The 25389-nt window shown below is 43.5% G+C and overlaps 1 protein-coding gene across 1 annotated transcript; it reads left to right on the forward strand.

The window, feature by feature from the left end:
• LOC108414625 (sialoadhesin-like) lies at nucleotides 1-24866 on the forward strand. The gene is made up of 9 exons (XM_037539107.1): nucleotides 1-7; nucleotides 174-395; nucleotides 622-867; nucleotides 12248-12356; nucleotides 13050-13086; nucleotides 14221-14295; nucleotides 21295-21372; nucleotides 24571-24648; nucleotides 24725-24866. Exons 1-9 carry the CDS (start codon nucleotides 1-3, stop codon nucleotides 24773-24775), a joined length of 903 nt encoding a protein of 300 aa, XP_037395004.1. The 3' UTR covers nucleotides 24776-24866.
• Nucleotides 24867-25389: the final 523 nt, after the last annotated feature.

Genomic DNA, 25389 nt, shown 5'->3' on the forward strand with positions numbered 1-25389 from the left:
ATGCAGCGTAAGAAATACCCCAGCAGTGATTTCAGTGTTCAGATACTGACCCCTGGAACAGTTAACCGAGTGTCCATACACACCCCTGCTAGATAACATACAGTGAGGGGAGTTACCTGGAAGAGTGTCTACAGATGAAAATAACACTAAACCTTGTTTAAAATCACCTGCAGATCTGAAGGTTACAGTGTCAAATACAGATGGAGGAGTAAAGAAGCTGACCTGCAGCTCTACCTGCACTCTGCCCAACAACCCCACCTACATCTGGTACAGGAACGGACAGCCTGTGTCTGACCGGAACAGACATGAACTGGAGCTGAGAGACAGAACTGTGGATGCTGGCAGCTACTCCTGCGCTGTGAAAGGATACGAGGAGCTCGGCTCTCCTGCCGTCTGTAAGACCTCACTCTAATCTGCCCTCAGAACAGAACAGAACCTCCAGAACATCCTGCACTCACTCGATCATCTCACTGGCAGCTTCCACTGGATTACAGTGAACTCATGTTCAGTCACTCTGAGAGACGCTGATTATACAGTTCTAATATAATTCAGTTTGTGTTTTTGATTGTTTAATTTTTTATGCATAATGTTTTTATCTATAATTCATTTATTGTATTTCAGGTGTTTTTGATAAAGGCCTGCAGGTGAAAGTGGAAGGTCCTGCAGTCACAGCGTCAGAGGGACAGACAGTAACACTGACCTGTAGCTCCACCTGCACTCTGCCCAACAACCCCACCTACATCTGGTACAGGAACGGACAGCCTGTATCTGAGTGTGAATCTGCCTCCTGCTCTGTACCTGTGGTCAGTGAAGCGGTCAGCTACAGCTGTGCTGTTAAAGGCAGTGATCTCCACTCTGCTCCAGTGGGTGAGTGCAGATTATCGCATGCACTAATAATCTGTTCAGTAATTTAAAGTGTTTCTCAGCTACACAGTTTAACGTTTCTCCTGCTTCAGCACATCTGATTCACCCACCAACTAAACCAGTGGAATCATTGATAAAGAATTATGTAGCGTCCGTCTTCTATTGGGGGCGCTGTGGTGCCGCCCTGTTGGTCACTACGAACAAAAATAATATATCACCACTTTTCTACTAAAGACGGAAGTTTTTGTTTGTCTGTGAAACTGAAAGGACAAAAAGAAAGCACAGTACATCAGCTACTGACTCTGCCCATGGTCTGTCGCTGGTTGCAGCTCCTTACTAACTCCTTTGTAAGATTCAGTTCACTGCCATTAACCAATCAGCAGCAGAAAGAAATGGAGAAAATGCCCTCGACCAATCCAGTGACTTTTGCTAGGCAAGATTAGCATAGCAGTTTAAAATGGCGGGCCACATTTTCAGAAGCTTCTGGTGCCAGGTTTAGCAAACATAGCCTGCTAATACAGTTGGAGTGCCAACGTTTGGAGTTTGAGGGATATTATGTTATATTAAGGAGACATAGTTCACAGCTGGGATAGAGATCAGTCTCACTGCTGTGGCCATTTACCTGGTCTCGTTTGGTTTTACACGGAGTCTGGATCGATTCTGAATCAACTCACAGACGTCAAATGCATTTTAGAAAAATATTATTTTACGTGTGTGTGTGTGTGTGTGTGTGTGTGTGTATAATTTTATATATATATATATAGTTATTTTAGGAACACAATGTGTTTTGTTGGTTTTTTTTTTTTTGTTTTTTTTTTTCTTTTTATCCGATTTTCTCCCCAGTTTAGTTGTCTCCAATTCCACCCGCTAGTTAGGACTCCCCCTATAGGAGCCTAAATGTAGCCTAGAGCATTAGAATGTGATTATTGAAAATAATGCAATATTTAAGTTTATTATTAATTACAGTTAATTTTATTTGAAGGGTTTGAAAGTTGATATGTTATCATTTACAAGTTAAGGTACCTCAGCAACATATAAAAAATAATTGATGTATGTTGGTTAAGGATAGACATATAGAACAGTATGGTCGCCTCTTGATAGCTCTGCGCTGTGGGAGGGGCTAAGAGTTCAGGAGAGTAACAGAGGGGGGAGGGTAAACAGTGGTCTGTTCGCGCTGGAGAAGAAAAGATGGAGTGGTAAAGCCAAACAGTTTTTCAACCTCACTTTAGCTCTCCTTGTTGGTTAACTTTGGAACGAATTTTTGGAAAGGAATCTGTTTCAACCTGTCTTTCAAGCAGTAAACTGTTCAACTTTCAACCAAGTGGTTCTGTGGAATTTTTGTTGTATTCTTCCCTATTTTTTTTTTTTGGTGGACTTAAACCAAAGGCAGAGTGGTAGAGCGTCAAGCTAAGGCTCATTACTACATGGAAGCTATATCTTTAGTCAAAAAACTGGCTGTACACGGATAAAAGCACTTGGAAATTGCTTGAATCAAGATTTGAAGGAAGGAAACTGGAGGTGGAAAAGATAACAAGTTGTAAGTAATTTTATATGCTTTGCTATTGCAAGCTTACTGAAGCTAATTCTGGAGTACTCTGTAATCTTTACTACTTAAGTGGAAATTTGCACTAGCCATGGATGAACAAGCAGAAAGTGGAAAACGGGTAGTAAAAATGACAGTGAAGGCTGTAGAAGTATAGACAAGTTCAGGCACGTAAAGGCAAGCTGTCTCAAATTACTAGTATGGTGAAGCAAATTGAGCAATTAATGGAAGATGCTGCAAGTGCTGACATTGTTAAAAACAAAATGCGAATTGACTTTCATCGTTTGCACCAAGAATTCTTGGAATTAAATTCTGGTTTGCAGCAATACATGACAAAGGATGATTTTTTGGATGATCAAAGAGATCGACTCCAAAAATAAATCATTAAATGACTTCTTCTGGAAATGTGAGGAATGGATGAAAGGAGTCATGAAACGCTCCGAGCAGGCTGAAGAACATGATGGACAAATAATTCCCAAGGATAGTAGTTCTACATCTTCAAAATCGATCACTAAAGAGACAAGTAGATCAGGATCACGATGTGGAAGCTTGTTGTCCTCATCTTCTTCAGTCAGAATAAAGGCAGAGATGGAGCACGCAGCATTAAAAGCAAAGGCTGCAGCTTTAAATGAGGAGTTGGCCATAGAAAGGGAAGAAGCAGATTGGTATGCTAATAAAAGACAGAGAAGCAGAGTTTGAGGCTGAACAAAAAAGGCAAGAAACTATAATGCAAGCTAGAAAGGAGAAACATGCAATGCAGACTGCTCTGGCAGAATCTGGAGCAAAAATGGAAGTTTTACAAAAATATGAACAAGAACAAGAAGTTGAGAGCATCAATAAGGTTGAAGAGCAAGTTGAAAAAACAAGGAATGTTAGTTTTCAGCCATCACAGAAGGGCCCACCTTTGTCCAGTGTTGAACCACAAATTCAGCCAGAAAGGCATCTAAGAACCCTGACAATGCTGGGCACAGAAAACAAGCATGAATCTGCATTTGATAGTCTATGCACAGCCATGTCTCAACAAGCCAAGAGTACCTTGTAAAGAATCACAAAATGTCATTTCTCCCTGAGCTTATGATTCCAATATTCAAGGGGGATCCGTTGAGTATAAATCATTTATTAGATCTATTGAGCACGGAATTGAAGGTCGTACTAGTGACAGTCGTGATCGGCTACAATTTTTGTTGCAATATACAAGTGGACAACCACACGAATTGGTAAAGAGTTGTATCCACATGGAGCCATCAGCAGGGTACATGAAGGCAAAGCAGATGTTAAGAGAGTTTTTTGGTGACGAATACAAGACAGCGGAAGCATATATCAAGGAGGCTTTGGACTGGCAGTTAATTAAGCCAGAGGATGGCGCTGCACTACAGTCCTTTGCATTGTTTCTCACCAGCTGCTCCAATGCAATGTCAGACATTAGTTATATGGAAGACTTGGACAACACAGCTAATATAAAGGCGCTGACGAACAAACTTCCATATAAACTTAAAGAAGCTTGGAGAAAATTAGCCTGTGACTTACAAGAAAAAACAAAGGCACGGGTTAAGTTTAAGGATTTTGTTGACTTTGTCAATAAACAAGTCAAATACATATTAAATCCACTCTATGGAAGCATAAAGGAAGCTAGTACAAGTATGAGAGATCCAGTTCGACAGAAACCAAGGACACATACGGAGACAGTCAAATCAAAGAAGGTGTTCTCAACTGCAGTTGTCTCTCCAGGAATCGAAAACAAAACCAAAAGGGACAACATTCAACAAACACCAAAAACACAAGTTATTCATGTGGATACGAGCAGTAAGCCTTGTTTTTATTGCAAAGGGGAGCAACATGGACTCATGGCTTGCAGAAAACTTAGAAGTAAGCCCCACCAAGAAAAAATTTACTTCCTGAGAAGCAAAGGTCTGTGTTTTGCATGTTTGAAATATGGTCACATGAGTAGTAATTGCGAAGAGAAAGTTCAGTGCCAAGAATGCTCTCGTATGCATCCAACACTACTACACTTGAAGACTAAAGACTCAAAGGATGAAACAGCAATGGAAGTATGTGAGCAACAATCCATATCAAGTGCCCTCGTACAAAAGATGGAAGCTTGTGGTGTTACTGGGGCCGGTAAGGAAGAATGTGCTTTTCCTATTGTTCCAGTGCGTGTTAAGGCACTTAAGGGAACCAAAATGGTCACAACCTATGCGTTTTTGGATCCAGGTAGCTCAGCTACATTTGCAACCGAATCACTAATAAATCAACTGAACATGTATGGGCGCAACACAAGCATCTTATTGCGGACAATGGGAAAGGAAGCTGTGGTAGACACTTGCCTTGTGAATGGATTGGAGATCAGTAGTTTAGATGGTAACCAGTTTATTCCACTTTCAGAGGTGTTTTCACAAAAAAAACATCCCTGTGACCAAAGACAATATTCCCCAACAAGAGGAAGTTAACAGATGGCCTCATCTAAAGGATGTGAAACTTGCCAGTATACAATCAGGGATTGGATTGCTTATAGGAGCAAATGTTCCCAAGGCAATGGAGCCACTACAGGTGGTTAATAGTGTGGATGACGGACCGTATGCAGTGAGAACTGTATTAGGCTGGACAATAAATGGACCACTTAGAGGTGGATGCAATGCAAAGGAGGGAGAGAAATTGTCAACCGTCACTGTAAATCGAATTTCAGTAGCCAAGTTAGAAGAACTCTGGCAGCTGCAGTTCAAGCAAGACTTTCCTGATGCTGGACAAAATGAGAACATCGAAATGTCAAAGGAAGATTACCAGTTTATGGACAAGTTGTCCCAGTCTGCAAAATTGGTGGGTGGTCATTACAGTATTTGTCTTCCATTGAGAAACAAGTCGTGGTGTATCCCAAACAATAGATCAGTTGCTGAGCAACGAGCACTGAACTTGAGGAAAAGATTCCCTAGAGATGTCAAGCTTCATAGTGAATATCCTGCGTTTATGGATAACCTCTTCAAGAAAGGCTACGCGGTGAGGCTCAAAGGTGCTGATAGTGAGCCTACTGAGGGACGAACCTGGTATCTGCCTCATCATGGAGTCAGGCATCCCGTCAAGCAAAAACTGCATGTTGTCTTTGATTGCAGAGCAAGCTTTCAAGGAACATCGCTTAACCAACAGCTTCTGCAGGGACCAGATTTATCAAGTTCTCTTGTAGGAGTCCTCTTGAGGTTCCGGCAGGAGATTGTGGCAGTTATAGCTGATGTAGAGGCTATGTTCTACCAGGTCAGAGTCAATGATGAAGACACAAATCTTATCAGATTCCTCTGGTGGCTGGATGGGAACTATGAACAAGAGCTTGTTGAACACAAGATGCTGGTGCACATTTTTGGGGCAACATCATCGCCAAGTGTAGCAACTTTTGCACTGCAAAAATGTGCAACAGATTTCGAGGAGGAATTTGGACATGAAGCTGTTAAGACAGTCAAGAGCAACTTTTACGTAGATGATTGTGTGACATCAATAAAAGATGAAAACACAGCTATCACTCTTTGCGCTGATTTAAGAAGCATGTTGGCTAAAGGTGGTTTTCGACTAACAAAGTGGGCAAGCAATAGCCGCAAGGTGCTCAACTCAATTCCTGAGCAGGACAGAGCAGAAGGGTTTCAAGATCTGGACTTGGAGGTAGATAACTTGGGAGTCCAGTGGTGTTCTGAGTCAGATCAGTACAGGTTCAAGATCAACCTCAAAGAACGACCACATACTAGGAGAGGTTTGTTCTCAATAGTCAGTTCTATTTTCGATCCATTAGGCTTCCTTTCTCCAATAGTACTTCCAGCAAAGGGAATTTTGCAAGATTTATGCAGACAGAAATACAGCTGGGATGAAAATCTGCCTGATAATGTTGTTAAGGACTGGAACAAATGGATTTCAAGTTTGCAACAGCTTGCAGATTTTGGAGTTGACAGATGTATCAAGCCAAAGCAGTTTGGAGAACCAGTCTTTGCACAGCTACATCACTTTGCCAATGCAAGTGCCAACGCCTAGGAACTGCAAGCTATCTGCTGCTACGCAATGCAACTGGGGAAGCTCATTCCACTCTGGTGATGGCAAAGGCCAGGGTCACACCTTTAAAGGCTCCAACTATACCAAGAATGGAATTAACAGCAGCCACAGTTGCGGTCAAGATGGACAGATTGCTGAAGAACGAACTGGAATTGGAACTTCACACTTCAGTATTTTGGACAGATAGCACAACTGTGTTAAAGTACCTGCGCAGTGAAGGCACAAGATTCAAGGCTTTCGTGGCAAATAGAATCTCAACAATCCTGCAGCATTCTCAGATTTCACAGTGGAGATATATCAGTAGCACGATTAATCCCGCTGATCATGTCTCTAGAGGACAGACTGTTGAGGCATTTTTAAAAAATGATAGCTGGCTCTCAGAACCAAGTTTCTTGCGTTGTACACAAGAGCAGTGGCCCAAGAATCCAGATCCAGGAATGTTGGACGTTGATGACTTGGAGATCAGAAGATCAGCACAAGCCCATGTCATTCAGTCTCAAGAAACAGAAAATGGAATGAACCGGTTGATGACTAACTATTCATCCTGGACAAAACTAAAACGGACAGTTGCTTGGTTTCTGAGATTAAAGGATTTGCTAAAGGAAATGAAAGAGAGGAGTAAGGAAGTAAATACATTAAACACTAAACAAAACAAGAACCCTCTGAAAGGAACACAGTTAAGCTGTAAAGAGTTAACCAGAGCAGAAGAGGAAATTGTAAAGCATTGTCAAAAACAACATTTCAAAGAAGACTTAACAACATTAAAGGAACATCAAAGGGTAAAGAAAAACAGCCTACTGTATAAGTTGAATCCAGTACTTCAAGATGGGATCATTAGAGTGGGAGGAGGATTGAGTCAAGCAACCATGCCAGATGATTCTAAACAGCCAATTGTCTTGCCAAAGAAATCACACATCACATGGCTTGTTCTGAGACATATTCATGATGTTACAGCTCATGCAGGAAGAAATCATATGTTGCCTCAACTCAGTCAAAGATTTTGGATTCCTGGAGCTAATGGAACAATCAGAAGTTTCTTATCCAAATGTGTCACATGCAAAAGACGACATGGAACTGCTGGCAAACAGCTCATGGCGGATCTACCGAAGTGCAGGGTATTACCTGATGATCCTCCATTCACAAGGGTTGGTGTTGACTAACCCATTTTTAGCCCATTCCTGGTGAAAAGAGGAAGAGGGCAAGAAGAAAGACATGGTGTAATATTTACATGTCTTGCCATACGAGCTGTACATTTGGAGGTAGCATCGTCGCTCGACACAGATGCATGTCTCAACGCAATAAGAAGATTTGTGGCTCGAAGAGGACAAGTCAAAGAGATGTACTCTGATAATGGAACAAACTTCCGGTCTGCTGACATTGAATTGAAGAAATCAATCAAAGAATGGAACACCAATAAGATCACAAAACACCTGCAACGGAAGGACATACAATGGCACTTCAATCCTCCAGCAGGTTCTCACCATGGAGGAAGCTGGGAGCGGCTGATCTGCTCAGTGAGAAAGGTTCTGAACATCACGGCCAGAGAACAACTTTTGACTGATGAAGGTCTTCATACCTTGCTGTGTGAAGCTGAAGCCATCATAAACAGTAGACCTATCACAAAGACATCACCAGATCTCAACGATTTAGAAGCCTTGACGCCCAATCACTTGCTGTTACTCAAGAAGAAGCCCGAGTTGCCTCCAGGAGTATTCAACAAAGATGACAATTATGCTAATCGCAGATGGAAACAGATCCAGTACCTCACAAATGTCTTTTGGAAGCGCTGGTGTAAAGAATACCTTACACAGCTTCAAGAACGCCAAAGGTGGTCCACACCTGCAAGAAACTTCTGTGTCTGTGATGTGGTGTTGATAGTGGATGATACATCACCCAGGAATTCATGGCCACTTGGAAGAATTGTGGAAACTTTCCCAGACTTCCCAGAAAAGGCTTTGTTCGACAAGTCAGAATCAAGACCAAGACCAACGAGCTGCGCCGCCCAGTAACCAAGTTATGTTTTCTTCAGGAATCGGACAACGATTGAAAGTAGTTATCAGGCCCAATTTGATAGCAGTTAGGCTCCTTCTTTATTTAAGTGAAATGTTGATAACATTAAAAACAATTAGGGGCCGGTAATATAGGAGCCTAAATGTAGCCTAGAGCATTAGAATGTGATTATTGAAAATAATGCAATATTTAAGTTTATTATTAATTACAGTTAATTTTATTTGAAGGGTTTGAAAGTTGATATGTTATCATTTACAAGTTAAGGTACCTCAGCAACATATAAAAAATAATTTATGTATGTTGGTTAAGGATAGACATATAGAACAGAATGGTCGCCTCTTGATAGCTCTGCGATGTGGGAGGGGCTAAAAGTTCAGGAGAGTAACAGAGGGGGGAGGGTAAACAGTGGTCTGTTCGCGCTGGAGAAGAAAAAAATGGAGTGGTAAAGCCAAACAGTTTTTTGACCTCACTTTAGCTCTCCTTGTTGGTTAACTTTGGAACGAATTTTTGGAAAGGAATCTGTTTCAACCTGTCTTTCAAGCAGTAAATGGTTCAACTTTCAACCAAGTGGTTCTGTGGAATTTTTGTCGTATTCTTCCCTTTTTTTTTTTTTTTCGATCCGATTTCGATTTTTTTTTGGTGGACTTAAACCAAAGGGAGAGTGGTAGAGCGTCAAGCTAAGGCTCATTACTACATGGAAGCTATACCCCCAAACATGTGATATTACCAGCGCTATGAGGGTGAAGGCAGCACAGGCTTCCTCAGAGACCTGTGAAACCAGCCACTGCTTCTTTTTGACCTGCCGCTCACGCAACGTCACGTGTCAGCCGAACACCCTCGGAGGAAAGCGCCAACCGCCAGGTCTGTTATGTCAGCTTACAGATGCGCTGACTAGCATCACATTGAGTGATAGGAGGAGAAGGGCATCCTGCCCACCCAGAGAGAGCGAGGCCAGATGTGCTCTCTCGGACCCTCGGCTACGGACGGCTGTAGCATCACCAGGGATCGAACTCAGGATCTCCTGATGACCGGGCCAACGCTTAGACGGTTGAGCCACTCGGGAACCTGATAACACGATGTTGATGGAATGCAAAAGGTGGAAATTGGAAGTGCAACACCTGGACAGTCTTTGGCGACACATTACAAAAATACAACTGGATGAGCCAGAAATCCGATCGGTTCTGCATTAAAGCCAGCTTAGTTCAGGAGTCACAACCCAAATGTCAAGAAGAGCCGTTTTGTCCTTTCAACAAAAATCAGACCAGGTGCCACAATATTTTATGTCCAGTGTGTCTCAGTGTGTGCTGATGTCCTAGTATAGACTAAACAATATAAACGACAACACAGACTTACTTTGTTCTGCATTAAGCTTTAGCTACAGCCGCTTTCCTCCCATCTCCGCCAGAAAACTTTCCCTCCAAAGTAGAACAGGTTCCTGTAAAATGTCTCTCAACCATTTAAGTTGGTTAAAATTCTAAAGAGAAGTGACTTCATCTTCATAGCGTTTTAGTGTTTGACAGTTTCTTGTTGCAGATTTAACGTACCAGGAAACCGACTGCGCTGCTTATAAATGCGAATAAGTCCATTTGTCTCCGAACGTCCATCTTAAACGCCTTCATAGCTACTAGCCAGGCGAGACTGCGTTGCTATGTGACCTTCAGGCTGCACACCAGGGGAAAAGGGACCTGGATAAGAGCCACACTATATGCAAGTTGTCACACTAACTAAAATATTTTGGAAACGTGACAAACAAGAACTTTTTACATGTTTCTACCAGTTTTCCTACCGGATGTCCTTGCTGCTAACCAGAGGACCGTCAAGCAAGCAAGGTTTATTTATATAGAGCTTTTTACAACAGGTGTTGTCACAAATCTGCTTTAGAGAAAAACCTGAATTACAGAAAGAAAATTCCAGCCCCCATGAGCGTCGCCAGTGGGGACAGTGGCAAGGAAAAACTCCCTAAGAGCAGGAGGAAGAAACACTGAGGGACCAAGACTCAGAAGGGGAACCCATACCATCGAGCAAGCCATGTCAAACTTGGAAGCGAATTACAAACTCTGTCTTTAATAAAATAACTTTTATTGCCCGGCATTTGTGGTCTCAGTCGTTGAGAACCAGGGTTTTCGCACCATGATGGAGACGCTCATGTGCTCCAAACAAGAGCCGTGAATGAGAGCCTTCCAGTTCACTCACCACATCATTTCTAATTGTTCTATTAATAATAGATATTGGAAGTACAACTCAATTTGTCCCTCAAGTTGGGACATTGTGTAAAACATAAATAAAAACAGAATATGATGATTTGCAAATCATTTTCAAAGTTGGGACAAAGTTGTTACATCACCTTTCCTTTTAACACTCAATAAGCGTTTGGGAACTGAGGACACTGATTGTTGAAGCTTTGTAGGTGGAATTCTTTCCCATTCCTGCTTGATGTACAGCTTCAGCTTCTCAGCAGTCCGGGGGTCTCCGCTGTCGTATTTTGCGCTTCATAATGCGCCACACATTTTCAATGGGAGACGGTCTGGACTGCAGGCAGGCCAGTCTAGTACCCGCACTCTTTTACTACGAAGCCACGCTGTTGTAACACGTGCAGAATGTGGCTTGGCATCGTCTTGCTGAAATAAGCAGGACGTCCCTGAAAAAGACGTTGCTTGGATGGCAGTAGATGTTGCTCCAAAACCTGTATGTACCTTTCAGCATTAATGGTGCCTTCACAGATGTGCAGGTTACCCCTGCCATGGGCTCTAACACACCCCCACACCATCAGAGATGCTGGCTTTTGAACTTTGCGCTGAGAACAATCCGGACAGTCCTTTTCCTCTCATGCCCAGAGGACACGACGTCCATGATTTCCAAAAACAGTGTGAAATGTGGACGCGTCAGACCACAGGACACTTTTCCACTCTGCGTCAGTCCATCTCAGATGAGCTCGGCCCAGAGAAGCCGGCGGCGTTTCTGGGTGGTGTTGATATGTGGCTTCGCTTTGCATGGCAGAGTTTTAACCTGCACTTGTAGACGGAGCGACGAACTGAGTTCACTGACAGTGGTTTTCCCGAAGTGTTCCTGAGCCCATGTGGGAATATCCGTTACAGAATGATGTGGGTTTTTAATGCAGTGCCCCCTGAGGGATCGAAGGTCACGGCATTCAGTGCTGGTTTTCTGCCTTGCTGCTTACTTGCAGAGATTTCTCCAGATTCTCTGAATCTTTTGATGATATTATGGACTGAAGATGATGAAATCCCTAAATTCCTTGCAGTTGCACGTTGCTCACGCAGTTGTTCACAAGGTGGTGAACCTCGCCCGTCCTTGCTTGTAAACCCCTGAGCCTTTCAGGGATGCTCCCTTTATACCCAATCATGACACTCACCTGCTTCCAATTAACCTGTTCACCTGTGGAATGTTCCAAACAGGTGTTTTTTGAGCCTTCCTCAACTTTCCCAGTCTTTTGTTGCCCCTGTCCCAACTTCTTTGGAACGTGTTGCAGGCATCAAATTCAAAATGAGTGAATATTTGCAAAAAACAATAAAGTTTATCCGTTTGAACATTAAATATCTCGTCTTTGTAGTGTATTCAGTTGAATATCGGTTAAAGGATTTGCAAATCATCGTATCCTGTTTATATTTCTGTGTTACACAACGTCCCAACTTCATTGGAATTAGGGTTGTATTTAGTGTTTGCAAATTCCATCAGTACTTGTTTGGATGAAAATTCAGTTTTGAGGAGACTTTCCTTTTTTAGACCTACAATTTAAATGTTTGTTTTTGTACATCTGGTAGTTTAAGTGATACTTTTTTAATCTCACAGCCGGGGAAATTCCACCTCCGCAACTGTGGGAACAGTTCGCTGTTTGGGGAACCGTTCCAGTCAGTTCTGCACTGGTTCTGTGTCTTATTATTGCTGTTCTCTGCATTCGGTGAGTGGCGGTATTCTTTGGTTATTACTATGAATATGAATGTGTATCTACAGTTTCTCACAAAGGTGAGTGCACCCCTCACATTTCTGCAAATACTGTATTTATCTTTTGATGGGACGTCACTGTAGAAATGAAACTCTGATATAAGTTAAAGTGGTCAGTGTGCAGCTTGTATAGCAGTGCAGATTTACTGTCCTCTTGGGCATGGCATTCACCAGAGCTGCACAGGCATCTAACATCCACCAGCTCCGTTACGTCATCATGGAGGGGTGGAAGAGGACTCCAGCAGCAGCCTGTGCAGCTCTGGTGAATTCCATGCCCAAGAGGGTTCAGTCAGTGCTAGATAATAATGGTGGTCACACTAAATATCGACACTTTGAGCCCAATCTGGACACGTTCACTGTGGGGTGGACTCACTTGTGCTGCCAGCTATTTAGACGTTAATGTCTGTGTGTTGTTCTTTTCAGAGGACAGTAAATCTGCTCTGCTGTACAAGCTGCACACTGACCACTTTGTATCAGAGTTTCATTTCTACACTGACATCCCATCAAAAGATAGAATAACATATTTGCAGAAATGTGAGGGGTGGACTCACTTTTGTGAGATACTGTATATAAACGGTTTAAATTATGTACTTTAACCTCAGACAGAATCTCTTCAAACAGCCTGTTTGTGTTTAATCTGTGTGATCAGGAGGAAGAGAGGAGCGGAGAGAGGAGCTGATGTTCAGGTACTGAGAGGGAGGATTTTTTCTACCTAGAACATTGATACCAGGGATGGGGACTGAAGTCTTGCTGAGTCTCTCATGACTTGACTTGAGATTTGAGACTCCTGAGAAACACAAACAAAACACATTTAAATTAAATCCGCCAACAGTTCACCAAAACATGTCAAACTTACGTGAATGACTGTCATTACCACCATAATGCTGTTCACCTGCAGTTCACAGCAGCTTTCATTATAGAAGAACCTTCAGTCTGAAGGACAGAACTCAAGCGCTACATGCAGTAAATGTGCTGTTTAAAGGAAAGATGAAGTTTTACTTCGTACTTTATAATAGTTGACGTGTAGTACGGGATTTAGAGTGTAGATTATATTTTTATATTTTATTTATAGAGTTTTTCAAACCTGCAGTAGCTGCTCTGTTTAGCACTGTATTCTCATTAAAGTGAGTCGGATCGTTTCCCTCGACAACAGTTGGCTTTGTGGGTGTCACTAAAACACGGCACCCTAATATTGTTTTTAAATGATCTAACTTGGCAATTACATTTATTTTAATAGTAAATGTTTGATGCGGAAAATGCTCCAAAAATTCAGAGCTGCTCCTCAGAACTGTGTGGGTGCAGTGGCACCAACGTAAATCACCCAGTGGCAGAAGTTCAGCCCTGCGTATTTGAGCCCTCGCACTGAAAAACAGGCCACTCTTCTGGGCTGCTCCCTGAATTGGGGGGAAAAAGGAGAAGAAAGTGTCTGGTGGTCATTTTAGAGATTTAGAGAAAATTGATTTTTGATTGAGTTGTGTATCGATTCAGAATCCACGTCCCCATCGCGATGCATCCAACATCCGACCCCCGGTACTTTGATAGATCACCTGTGCCAAACTTCGTCCCACCCAGCTCAAATCAAACTTAGGAAAATGGCAAGAATGTAATTTTATAATTTCTCAACTGAAAAGACCAACAGCATTTTTTCCTCTGACAGTTCAGAACAAAAATCATAAACTATAGATCATAAAAATAGATCCTGAAAATGAACAGACAGGGGCTTTGTTTCAGCACACTCAGCTTAAACACTGTACCTGTGTGAGAATCTCTGACTGGTCCTGAATATAAACTGAAGCTGTTTCTTATCATCTCTCTGAAAGGCTCCGAAGTGTGGAGACGACACGTACTCGGCTCTGAACCCCAACAGCATGTCCTCCGACTACGACACTCTGACTGTAAGTATGCTGTGTGTGTGTGTGTGTGTGTGTGTGTGTGTGTGTGTATTCTTGTGGTTAGTGTGTTTAGTTTTATAGTCATTTTAAATATTGTGGCATTTGCTGCTATTAAGAGAAACAGCTTTCTCACTAGTTGTGGAGCTTTTACTGCTGTTCTTGGCCACAGCTACTGCAAAAGTACTGCCTCCACCTCCTCTCTGCTCAAATTGGCATCCAAAACATAGGGGACGTCAGGATCTGGGAGTGCCAGGATAGGTTCACTCATTAGGGCTTTCTTTAGGGTAACTGATAGTCTGACAGTCCTCTTGTAACATAGCAGTCATGGAGATGGAACGAATTTGTGAGCTGTGATGTTCACGTAAACAGAATCAATGAATTATGAAGCAGTGGAGAGCATTTCATTAGCATCCATGAGAAAATGAGAAAAAACATAGAACACAAACTGCTTGCAACTGTGAGTTGAAAAGTCAATGTATGAACAAACCCAAAACAGAGGACTAAGAGGATGAACAACGCAAATAATTTAGATAGAGAAACAGACAGACTGATAGACAAAGTGGGAAAAACGGTCACTAGCTGGGAGTGATGATGGAGGACAGGAGAAGCAAACAGACATCAGGTGAGGGGTGGTACATACGTGTGGAAGAGCAAGGTAATAAAAAAGGCACATGGCAGGGAAAGTTGACTGGATGAGAGTGCAGATAAAAAGGAGGAAGCAGGAATAGAGAGAGAACAGGCAAACGGGTAAGGAAACGAAGACTAATGGAGAACAGGGTAGACCTGTTACACCTCAGACCAGTTGAGTTCCTGTTCCTTTCTGGAGTAACTTGTACAGAGTCCTTTCATTTAACAAAGGGCCAATCAATTATTTTGGTTCAGAGAGGGGTGGGCAACTCTCATATGATGATGTGCATCTTTTCCTCAGCAGTACTGATACCTTCACCACCTGTCTAATGCCTAAGTAATGTCAATTCTGGGGTACAAGTCTTTCTTTAAACCTCCTTTAATCTAAACAAGAATGCCACTCACCTCCCTTCTTTGGATATCACTCCAGGTGACACCCAGGGGCTTTTCAAAGCTCTCTGGTGCCTGTGCGCTGCATCTTTCCCAAAGGCTGGTATGCAGCTTCATGTCAACCAAGGGGAAGAATCCCTTCACTGCTTCTGAGCCCTCCAGGCGTTCCGTACCCTCCCCCTCATTAGTGTTAACTCACCAGTCATTGTGTGGAGATGAACTGCTGTTCCTTTCATTTTGAGCCCTGCAGATACCACTTCTAACCAAGTTACCGACATCCAGCTGACTTCACCAAAGCCGGGGACAGTGCACAAGGGTGGGTAGCTGCTGAGCTAGCTGGTGCTTAATCAAATCAAATTTGTTTATAGTGCTTTTTACAACTGATGTCACAAAGCAGCTTCACAGAATTCCAGTAAAGACAAAGTTTTAACATGAATTTAAAACCCCCAAGTGAGCAAGCACGAGGCAACGGTGGCAAGGAGAACCTCCCTCAGAGCTGAGGAAGAAACCTTGGGAGGAACCAAGGCTCACAAGGGGGTTGCATCCTCCCCTGGTCAGACCAGCTACAGAGATATTATTCTCCTAATATTAATAGCTGTAGTATTAGTAGTAGGAATAGCTAGGAGTCCTATGTAGATTTTCGGGTAGCTAGTCCAAGGTAGGTGGCTCTAGCTGGGGCGTGGGCAGCTGATCTGAAGTGGGTAGCAGGAGGGCTCGACAGTCAGTCGTCCTTCAGTGTCCGGCCGGACATGTGAGTGGTCGTATACTTGGAAAAAAGGCAGAGAGATGGAATTAGATTTGCTCTGTTTGGGTGTAAAACAGGGAATGTGAACATATCCAGAGTGTGGCTAACGACTCTGGCAGATCTGACTATGACAGCTTAACTAAGAGGAGAGAACCAGAAGGACACACAGACACGGCAGCACTCTGAGACAGTCTGGCATCCCTCCGCTCCACCGTCCACAAACCTGAGTGACCGCGTGCGAGCAGCAGGACGACAGCACCAGCGTCTCAGTTTACTATAATTCCCTGTGTCCATGGACCCCTGGATCTGCTGCCTTTATCTAGGGGGAACATTACCTACCAAAAGCTAAATTGAACAAGTGAGTTTTCAGCCTAGTTTTAAAGATTGAGGCTGTGTCTGAGTCCCGACCAGTTTCTGGAAGATCATTCCAGAGTTTGGGGGCTTTATATGAAAAAGCTCTTCCCCCAGCTGCAGCATTATGAATTCTAGGAACTATTAATAAAACCCCATATGATGAAAAACAGTACCCAGTTTCCCTCGCCCGGATTAGGGTTACCAGGGCCTTACCCTGGAGCCAGGCCTGCGGGAGGGGCTCTTCGGCAAGCGCCTGGTGGCCGGTCCTTTACCCATGGGTCCTGGCCTGGCTCAGCCCAAAAGAGCTACATGGGACCACTCTCCCATGGAACCACCACCCATGGGAGAGGAGCTTATGGGGGTCTGGTGCAATGTGGATTGGGTGGTGGCTGAAGGCAGGGGCCTTGGCGTTCCGATCCTCGGCTACTGAAACTGGCTCTCAGAACATGGAACATGATCTCTCTGGCAGGGAAAGAGTCTGAGCTAGTGTATGAGGTTGAGAGATACCAACTAGAAATAGGAACAGATTCTCTCAAGAGGGTTTGGACTTATTTCCACTCTGGAGTTGTCCAGGATGAGAGGCATCGAGCAGGAGTGTGCTTACTCGTAGCTCCCCGGCTCAGCGCCTGTAGGTTGGGGTTTTCTCCGGTGGACAAGAGGGTTATTTCTCTCTGTAACTTCGGGTTGGGGAACGGGCTCTGACTGTTGTCTGTGCTTATGCACCGAACGGCAGTTCGGAGTACCTGGCCTTCTTGGAGATCCTGGAGGGGGTACTGGCAAGTGCTCCCTGTGGGGACTCCATTGTCTTGCTGGGTGACTTCAACACTCATGTGGGCAATAACAGTGAGACCTGGAAGGGCACAATTGAGAGGAACAGTTGTTATTGGAGTTCTATGCTCACCACAGTCTGTCCATAACAAACACCATGTTCGAACACAAATGTGTACATAAGTGCACATGGCATCAGGACACATTAGGCCGCAGTTCGTTGATCAACTTCGCAGTTGTCATTGGATTGCGTTTTGCCATGTGTTTTGGACACCCGAGTGAAGAGAGGAGCAGAAAAAAGTAAAAAGTTTCCAGCCTGTAAGATGCCAGCCAAGTTGTATTAAACACTGTGGGTTGAATTTATTGTCTGATATTTTTGACTTTATTATTAAATGTCCATAAAAATTCTGATTCCTTTATTGATCCCAGGGGGAAATTGCAGTTGTTACAGTTGCAGCCATTTATGTAAAAATAAACACTTTACTAATAATTTAAGACCATATATAGAATTTACAGTATGTACACCAGATTTAAGTACTCTACACACACAGTTGTTGTTATTGCACATATGAACAGTTTTTTGAATCACACACTGAGGGAGGAGTTATGGAGTTTGATGGCCACAGGTAAGAATGACTTCCTGTGGCGCTCTGGTGCATTTTGGTACGATGAGTCTTGAGCTGAATGAGCTCTTGTGTCTCATCACCGTATCGTAGAGTGGGTGGGAGCCATTGTTCATAATGGCCCGCAGCTTAGACAGCATCCTCCTCTCCAACACTGCCGTCAGCGAGTCCAGCTCCACACCCACAACATCACCGGCCTTGCGGATCAATTTGTTGAGTCTGCTGGCATCTGCCACCCTCAGCCTGCTTCCCCAGCATGCAACAGCATAGAGGATAGCACTCGCCACCACAGACTCATAGAAGATCCTGAGCATAGTCCGGCAGATGTTGAAGGACCTCAGGCACCTCAGAAAAGAGAGACGACTTTGGCCCTTCCTGTAGAGGGTGTCAGTGTTCTTAGCCCAGTCCAGTTTATTGTCAATATACACACCCAGATATTTGTAATCCTCCACAGTGTCCACACTGACCCCGCTGATGGACACAGGGGTCACCGGTGCCTTGTCCCTCCTCAGGTCCACCACCAGTTCCTTTGTCTTTGTCACATTGAGCTGCAGGTGGTTCCGCTCGCACCATGCGACAAAGTCCCTCACCGTTGCCCTGTACTCATCCTCTTCACCCTTGCTGAAACATCCAACTATTGCAGAGTCATCAGAAAACTTCTGAAGGTGGCAAGTCTCTGTGCAGTAGCTGAAGTCCGTGGTGTAGAGGGTGAAGAGGAAGGGAGAGAGGACAGTACCTTGTGGGACTCCAGTGTTGCTGACTACTCTTTCCGACACACAGTGCTGCAGGCGTACATACTGTGGTCTGCCGGTCAGATAGTCAACAATCCAGGACACAAGGGGGGCATCTACCTGCATCACTGTGAGCTTATCGCCCAGAAGAGCGGGCCAGACGGTGTTAAATGCGCTGGAGAAGTCAAAAAACATGACCCTCACAGAGCTGGCTGGCTTATCCAGGTGAGCATAAACTCTGTTGAGCAGATAGATGATGGCGTCTTCAACTCCCAGGCGGGGCTGATAGGCAAACTGGAGGGGATCTAGAAAAGGCTGGACTATGGGTCGGAGCTGATCCAAGACGAGCCTCTCCATGGTCTTCATGACACTCTCACTTGTGAGAGTTGCCAGAATTTGTGTTTCAGTACCCACCTGATTATTCTAGAAATCACACTAAACAGAACTCTAGCATTACATTTATTATTCTCGATCAGCGAGGCCAGATATGCTGAGCAAGCTTTAGTGAGGGCATTTCTATACTCTATAAGGCAGTCCTTTTTTTAACAATTACAAATTGTGTTGCCATCCTGTCTACAGTCAATTTGGGACACATGCCAATGTCTAAAATACACACTCACCTCATTACTTGAACCAAGCACCCGGGAAGATGCAGTCCCACTGCCTACGCTCATTACCGACAAAGGTAGGCAATGTGGATTGCTATGCTGACCTGCAGTTGCTCGAGTTGTACGACGGTTACTCTCAAGCTCAGGGAGATCAACCTCTGTTTCCAACACCACAGGTGTTACTGGATCATTGGCTTCTACACCTACCAATAAGCATGCTTCCCCAGCATCCCCCACAGAAGAACTAGCACCTGTAGGCTGAGGCAACCTAGATTGAACTGGAGGTACTCTGACCACAATCCACTGACCCAAATCATCTCCCTCTTGCTCTTGACCATGTTCAGAGCTGGGATTCTGCAACTGGGGAGAAGACAAAGAGAGGTTTTTGTGGACTGACTAACATGACCCGATGTACTTGTTGGACTTGACCCTACACCACCAGCTTCAAGTATTCTCACTACCTTACGGACCACAGTACTCTAGGCATTCTGGATCTTATTACACCCCCGCACTGACTAATGCCTAAGGTACACCTGCTGTCCCACCTGCAACAGTTCGAGCTGCCCCAGCAGTTTATGATGTCCCTTCTGCCGCTGTGCAGCATCCTGCATCCTTTCCCTTGCCCCTTCCAATGCTAACTGAAGGCGACGCTGATGCTCTTGAACCCAGTCACAAACTGCTCTACCTTCCACCTCCTGCACTCGACCCAGCAAAAACTCAACAGGGAGTTGGGGTTCTTTCCCAAACATGAGAAAATGGGGATATTAACCAGCAGACTGATGAATGGCAGAGTTATAATTAAAAACTAGCTGGGGCAGATAATTTGGCCAACGGCTTTTCTGCTCCCCGGACAGGGTGCGCAAGCGACTATGCATGGTGTGGTTAAACCACTCACACTGCCCATTTCCTTGGGGATGATATGGCGTGGTGAGAGTCTTCTGCACACCATTCAGGTCACAAAGCTGATGGACCAGGACACTTTCAAAACTCTGGCCACGGTCTGAATGCAGATGGGCAGGAACACCATACCTATAAAACCAGTCCCTAATAAGCACATTTCTCACTGTAGGTACCTTTGGTCTCAAGTAGGTATTACTTGGGTAATTTTTGAAAATACATCAGTTATGACCAGAATCTGCCCTATGCCATCTCTAGCTGGCTCAAGGAGCAATTACTATGTGTTGGTTGGGCAAGGACTGCTTCAGCCATTTCTACTCCTACCTCCAGAAACCTAAAAAATCACACAAGTGCACACACACACACACACACAGCTTTTAAAAGAGAAATGCATGTGAATCCAACACTACACCTACCACCACTACACACAAAGTGTAAAAGGGTGAGGAGAGAAGAAGCCGTCCGAAGGTAACCAGCCCACAAGAAGCACTGCAGGTACGGATATACTCTAGAAACACAAAGGAAATAATCGTTAGCACCAATTGGTGACAAGCTGCTGTAACTAGAAGCAATCCTTTTAGCAACAATACTCCAGCCAGTATATATTTACCTTCTCAAATAGGAAAAAAAGAAAAGGCTTATTACAAATGTTAACCCAAAACAAAATGATTCAACTAAACAATTTAAATATACCCACTAATGAAGTGGAGCATTACAAAGTAAGCAGAATACAAAAGAAACAAATCTAAATAATTTGATTATTGCAAAAATAAAGACTAATAAACCCCAAAACGAAAAAAAAAAGAAAATAACCAAAAAATCTAAACAGTAAAAACAGGCATAACAACAAAACAAAGGCAAAACAGCAGTTGCTTCAATACACTGGAGGCCACCTAGGCTTGCCAAGTGGCGACACTCCACACCAGGACCTTCAGATGGAAGTTAAACTATGAGGAGAATCTAGGGTCAGTCTAGGGTCAGAGAGCGCTCCTCTAGAACCTTTTTTCTGACACACCAGCGCTCAAACCCATCTGTATTCAGGCAAAAGAACAAGCAAACCCACCCGTATTCAGGCTCACCAAGGCTCTCAAAGATATATGCTTGCTGTCGTCCTCTTGCTGCTGTTCTCTTTCTCCTCTGACTCTAGTTGTAGCATTTACTGGCTCACGTCTCTCTCTCTCTCTCTCTCTCTCTCTCTCTCTCTCTCTCTCTCAATAAAACGCTTATTGAACATGCTACAATATTCTTGTATTTTACAGCATGTTAGAGACTCTCCCAGTGACACATACTCAGCTCTGAACCCCCAAACCATGTCCTCTGATTACGACACTCTCACAGTAAGTCTGGTTTATATGTATGTGTGTTTGAACATTTACTGTAGTTATTAGCGTATTTAGTTTTATAACTACTGTACAGCTTGTTACACATCAGGACTCAGTACAGAGTCAAACCTTAAATACACACTCCAGCAGCAAATAACTGAGTAAAACACGACACCATTAGATTTTTTTGCCAGTGCAGCACGACATGAGGGATGTTTATTCATAGCTCATAAAGTGGATGGTGTCCTAAACTGGAGAGATGGGTACGGTGGTTGGTTGGATAGTGTAGTGGGTAACACCTCTGCCTTCTACACTGTGGACTGGGGTTCAATCCCCACCTAGGCAAAGACCCAATACACTATACCAATAAGAGTCTTTGGGCAAGACTCCTAACACCGCCTTGGCCTACCTATGTACAATGATCAAATTTTAAGTCGCTCTGGATAAGAGCGTCAGCCAAATGCTGTAAATGTAAGGCGTAGAGATGAAGAAAGCGGCAGTTGCAGTAATGCTAGTAGACCAGGAGAACCACGTAGTCCTAGCAGGAGAGAATTTATTGAGCCTGTACTGTACGAGTCTGAGCCTGTGGAGCACAGAGTTCAGGAGAAAGATTTACATTTACAGCATTTAGCAGACGCTCTTATCCAGAGCGACTTACAAGAAGTGCTTTGTCAAGATCGACTGCTAATGAATCAAATCAACTCCTTAGTTTTGTTTTTGCTGTGAGACAGTTATAAATTAAAAAGATCTGCCTGTTGTGTGTCGTTACGTACCAATGTTTAATGCAGCAACTTCAAAAATAAAAAAATTTAAGGAGCCTTATGTCAGATTAGCTTATTAATCATTCTGCTGGCTTTTCTCCAGAGATTTGTGTAATTTCTTTCAGCATTTTATTATTGCTTTGTTCTCAAACATGTATTTCACGGAGCACCTGACTTTCCAAATAAAATACATCTAGTCCTGCCTCCAGTCGGCCTCAGAGCTGATGTTTTGAAGAACTCCAGCCTCAGCAGTCAAAGATATGACTTACATACGTGAACATGATCATTTGTGGGTGGAGAGTAAATGAATAAAGCTCATTTCAAATAAAACAGTACCAAGAATAAAGATGAAGAGCCAGTCAGAGGCCCTGAACTCTTCACAAAACACACTGTTTACTGCTAAAAGGTATGAAGTGCAGTGCGGTTAGTAACGTTAGCTGAAGTGAAAACAGAAGGAACATTTATCTGTTAATAATAAAAAGATTGAGATTTAATTTGAATATACACACCGCATTCCAAATTATTATGCAAATAATATTCTTCCCTGATTTTCCTAAATGGTCGATGCAAATTAGTCAGTATAATAAGTCATCACCCGTTAGAGTATAAATTTAATTTTATTGAACAAACCTCCCAATGATGACAGTATATTCTTCAAAAATAAAAACTCAAAATGCACTGTTCCTAATTATTATACACAGCAGAGGTTCAAAACATTTTATAGGTTATAAAGAACTGAAAATGGTCATTTGTTGAATTTCCAGCATTAGGAGGTCACATTCACTGAAATCAAAAGCCATTTCAATCAAAAACATCCTAACAGGCCAAGTTACATGTTAACATAGGAACCCTTCTTTGATATCACCTTCACAACTCTTGCATCCATTGAACCTGTGAGTTTTTGGAGAGTTTCTGCTTGAATTTCTTTGCAGGATGTCAGAACAGCCTCCCAGAGCTGCTGTTTTGATGTGAACTGCCTCCCGTCCTCGTAGATCTTTTGCTTGATGATACTCCAAAGGTTCTCTATAGGGTTGAGGTCAGGGGAAGATGGTGGCCACACCATGAGTTTCTCTCCTTTTATGCCTATAGCAGCCAATGACACAGAGGTATTCCTTGCAGCATGAGATGGTGCATTGTCATGCATGAAGATGATTTTGCTCCGCAAGGCACGGTTCTTCTTTTGTACCATGGAAGAAAGTGGTCAGTCAGAAACTCCATATACTTTGCCGAGGTCCTTTTCACACCTTCAGGGACCCTAAAGGTGCCTACCAGCTCTCTCCCCATGATTCGGCCCAAGACATGACTCCACCTCCTTGCTGACGTCACAGCCTTGTTGCGACATCCATCAACCATCCAGTACTCCAACCATCTGGACCATCCAGGGATACACGACACTCATCAGTAAACAAGACTGTTTGGAAATTAGTCTTCATGTATGTCTGGGCCACTGCAACCATTTCTGCTTGTGAGCACTGGTTAGCGGTGGCCGAATAGTAGGTTTAGGCACCACAGCAAGCCTTTGAAGGATCCTACACCCTGAGGGTCGCCGGACTCCAGAGGCACCAGCAGCTTCAAATACCTGTTTGCAATGGTATTTTAGCAACTGCTCTCTTAATCTGATGAACTTACCTGGCAGAAACCTTCCTCATTCTGCCTTTATCTGCACAAACCCGTCTGTGCTCTGAATCAGCCACAAATCTCTTCACAGTGCGATGGTCATGCTTAAGTTTTCATGAAATATCTAATGTTTTCATAACTTAATAATGTGGAACATCCTTCTTAAGTAGTTTTCCTTTAACTGGGCTCACCTGGCAAACTAATTATCACAGGTGTCTGAGATTGACTTCAGTGATCCAAAGAGCCCTGAGACACAATCCCATCCATGAGTTTAATTGAGAAACAAAAAAAAATAATCTTTATGACATTTCAATCCAATTTGCATAATAATTTGGAACGTGGTGTAAAGAGCATTCAACTGCTGGACTTGTGGAGGAAGAGAGTTCCAGAGACGAGGAGCAGAACTAGGGAACGTTGGAAGCTGTGAAGTTTGGATGGAGGAATGTTCAGTAAATCAGCTGAAGGAGAGCAGAGAGAACAGCTGGGTTTACAGTGAAGGAGAAGATCAGACAGTAAGAAGGAGGGAGGCTGGTCAGTGCTTTGAAGTGAATGCGTTGCTTTACAGGAAGCCAGTGGAGATGATGGAGAACAGCTGAAATGTGGTTATGAGAGCAAGGATGAGTGAAACACGAGAGTTCCTGTGAAGGGAAGAAGAGCTGATTCTGCAGGTAGAGAGTTACAGTAGTCTAAACCACTGAAGGTGAAATTGTGTAGAAAAGACTTTAGAATTGTATTACAGACTGAAGATCAGATTTGACTGAAATGCCCGTCACTGATTCTGACAGTCAGCCTGCAGGGGGCGTTCAGTTCTGTGAGCTTGTGTTTTTACCCTCAGCCTGTTAGAGACTCTCCCAGTGACACGTACTCAGCCCTGAACCCTGAAACCAGGACGTCTGATTACGATGCTCTGACTGTAAGTCTGCACTCTGTGTGTTCCTTCATTCTCTGGTTGAGCTTCATAAAAGTCCCTAAGATCTCCTGTTTTCCAGGTTGTCCGTCCTCACCCAGCGATGAGAAGAGCTCCAGAGAACGAGAACTAACAGCTCTTCATTTACTCTTCATTCACCACTGCAGCTTCAGCTCTATGGACAGAACATTAAAGAGGCGTACGGAGAATTTCTGAGGATTAAAGAGCTTCTAGAGCTCAAAACACATCAGATGATCTCCTAAAGTCAGAGAGATTCTCTCAGATCAGTCAGAGGAGCTTTTGTTTCTGAAGGGTCTTTATTCACTGTAGTGCTGTTATACACCATGATGATCCAAACACGGACCAGAACCAGGCGGTTCTGATCGCTCAGTGTGAACAGAGTTGAGATGATTTGGATCCAGTTTGAGTAAAAATGTCACTGTGTAAATCAGATTTATTAATGTAGAGTTTGTATATTTTCAGTTGCTTTTCTGTAGTTTTCCTCTTGTTCTCATTGTTTAGGTCAGTAGATCCTCTTAAACTCTTTTCTAGCTGTGCTGTCGTTGTTCTGAATGTGCTGCTAAAACACCGATAATAAAGTTTTGAAGCAGCTTCTGTTTCCTGTTTAATGAACAGCTGAGAGATTCTTCAGTGTCCCGGTTTAGCTCCGCCTCCTCATCAGTCTACCCGTGTAGCCCCGCCTCCTCATCAGTTTCTCCGTGTAGCCCCGCCCCCTCACCAGTCTCT

This window comes from Pygocentrus nattereri, chromosome 6, assembly GCF_015220715.1.
Source record: "Pygocentrus nattereri isolate fPygNat1 chromosome 6, fPygNat1.pri, whole genome shotgun sequence".
Lineage (NCBI taxonomy): Eukaryota > Metazoa > Chordata > Actinopteri > Characiformes > Serrasalmidae > Pygocentrus > Pygocentrus nattereri.

What these genes read in the sequence shown, in the direction of transcription:
- LOC108414625 (XM_037539107.1), top strand. An exon ending in GCTCGGCTCTCCTGCCGTCT is followed by an intron (nt 396 to 621) that starts GTAAGACCTCAC and finishes ATTGTATTTCAG; the next exon opens with GTGTTTTTGATAAAGGCCTG. An exon ending in CTGATTACGACACTCTCACA is followed by an intron (nt 21,373 to 24,570) that starts GTAAGTCTGGTT and finishes TTTTACCCTCAG; the next exon opens with CCTGTTAGAGACTCTCCCAG.